The sequence below is a fragment of the Enhydra lutris genome, unplaced genomic scaffold (genome assembly GCF_002288905.1).
Source record: "Enhydra lutris kenyoni isolate GAN:26980312 unplaced genomic scaffold, ASM228890v2 scaffoldscaffold13, whole genome shotgun sequence".
NCBI lineage: Eukaryota > Metazoa > Chordata > Mammalia > Carnivora > Mustelidae > Enhydra > Enhydra lutris.
The window spans coordinates 39381352-39382871 of record NW_019154097.1 but is presented as its reverse complement, the minus strand read 5'-3'; the positions used below and the strand labels follow the sequence as shown (position 1 = coordinate 39382871).

Here is a 1520-nt window from a genome sequence, read left to right as displayed (position 1 = left end):
GGGGGGGGGGGGGGGGGGGGGGGGGGGGGGGGGGGGGGGCAGGGGCCAGGACCCGGCCACTGGCTCACCACCACCCCCGCCGGCCAGGTGTTCGTGAACTTTGCCAAGAAGCAGAGTGACAACCTGGAGCAGCAGGAGACTGAGCCGCCCTCCGCCCTGCGGTCGCCCCTGGGCCGCCTGCTCAGCCTCTTCCGGCCGCGGCCCGCCCCCACGGAGTTAAGGGCCCTGGTGGCCGATGAGCCCGAGGACCTGGACACGGAGGACGAGGGCCTCATCAGCTTCGAGGAGGAGCGGGTGAGCCACGTGGCGAGAGGTCTCGGGCTTGGCCTGAGGAGTGGTGTGAGGGAGGGTCACCTGGGGACGTTTGGGGTCCTGAGCTCCAGGGCACAGAGGGAGCTGTCTGAGACTGAGGGCTAGGGGCGGACACAGGAGACCGCGGCACAGGCACATACAGACTCACGGCAGACCCCGTGGCTGCCTGGGAACCGTGCAGGACTTCAGGGACAGGCAGAGCAGGGTAGCAAGGAGCAGAGCCCAGGGCCGGGAGAGAGCAGGAAACGCGGCAGCCGCCAGACTCTGCGGACAGAGACCACAGGAGGTTTCGCCACTGAGGATTCCAGGGAGACGGAGGAGGGGTGCCCCGTTCCAGGCCCGGGGGGGGGTTGTGGACGCTTCCCCAAGTCCGGCCTGCCTGCTCTCTGTCCACCAGGCCCAGCTCTCCTTCAATACAGACACGCTCTGCTGACCGCCACGTGCTGGCTCAAGGACATGCTGTGGGGACAGAAGTCAGGCGGTGGCCGAGGCCCCACCCCAGTGCCCACCCCACTGGGCCCCACCCCAGTGCCCGCCCACAGGGCCCTGGAATGGGAGGTCCAGGACCAAGGGCTTCCTGCCCCCTCCAGCCCCTCATCTGTCCTCAGCCCTGCCTGAGGCCACTGCGCTGTCCTCCCTTGATTGTGCCAAAGGTCGGCCTGGCCCTGGGCTACGCACACCCTCACCCTGCTCTGCCTTAAAGCCTTGGGGTCTGGCTGGCCCCTAGTCTCTGCCCCTGTCCAGCTCTGCCTGCCAGCCCTCGGACCACTGGGGTGACATAGGCCACCAGGTACCAGCAGACTCTGCTCACCAGGCCTGATGTCCTGAATGGGCTTTGCTCTGACCCCAGGACTGATGGGCTGGTCTGGGGCTGAGGCCGGGACTGGGTTGGTCCCGTCCCCAAGCCCTTATTTATTTTGCTTTAGGAAGAGGCTTCCTCCTCTTGCTGTCCTGCACGACAGCCCCCACCTGAGGGAAGCTGTGGGCGTGGGCCAGGGAGGGGACGACTCCGGGTGGCAGGCCGGGCGGCAGGAATGGAGAAGCTGGCCCCACTGGCCAACAAGGGCCGGATCCCCTCCCCATCCCCTCCAGCTGCCACTGCTCTCCCACCCAGCTTGGCCCCCCGCACACCCACCCACCCGGGAGCCGGACCTGTACATAGTGCACAGATGTTTGTTTTAAAATAAATAAAAAAGCCCATGCAGGCC

The 1520-nt window shown here is 67.0% G+C and overlaps 1 protein-coding gene across 4 annotated transcripts in view; it reads left to right on the top strand.

The window, feature by feature from the left end:
- LOC111145667 (ATP binding cassette subfamily A member 2) overlaps window positions 1-1520 on the top strand; it is a 20354-nt gene extending 18834 nt beyond the window's left edge. For all 4 annotated transcript variants that reach the window (XM_022500751.1, XM_022500748.1, XM_022500749.1 and 1 more), the window contains 2 exons: window positions 88-294; window positions 710-1520. In XM_022500751.1, the coding sequence (XP_022356459.1) occupies window positions 88-294; window positions 710-745 (243 nt within the window). In that variant the 3' untranslated portion in view covers window positions 746-1520. The remainder of the gene's footprint in view (window positions 1-87; window positions 295-709) is intronic.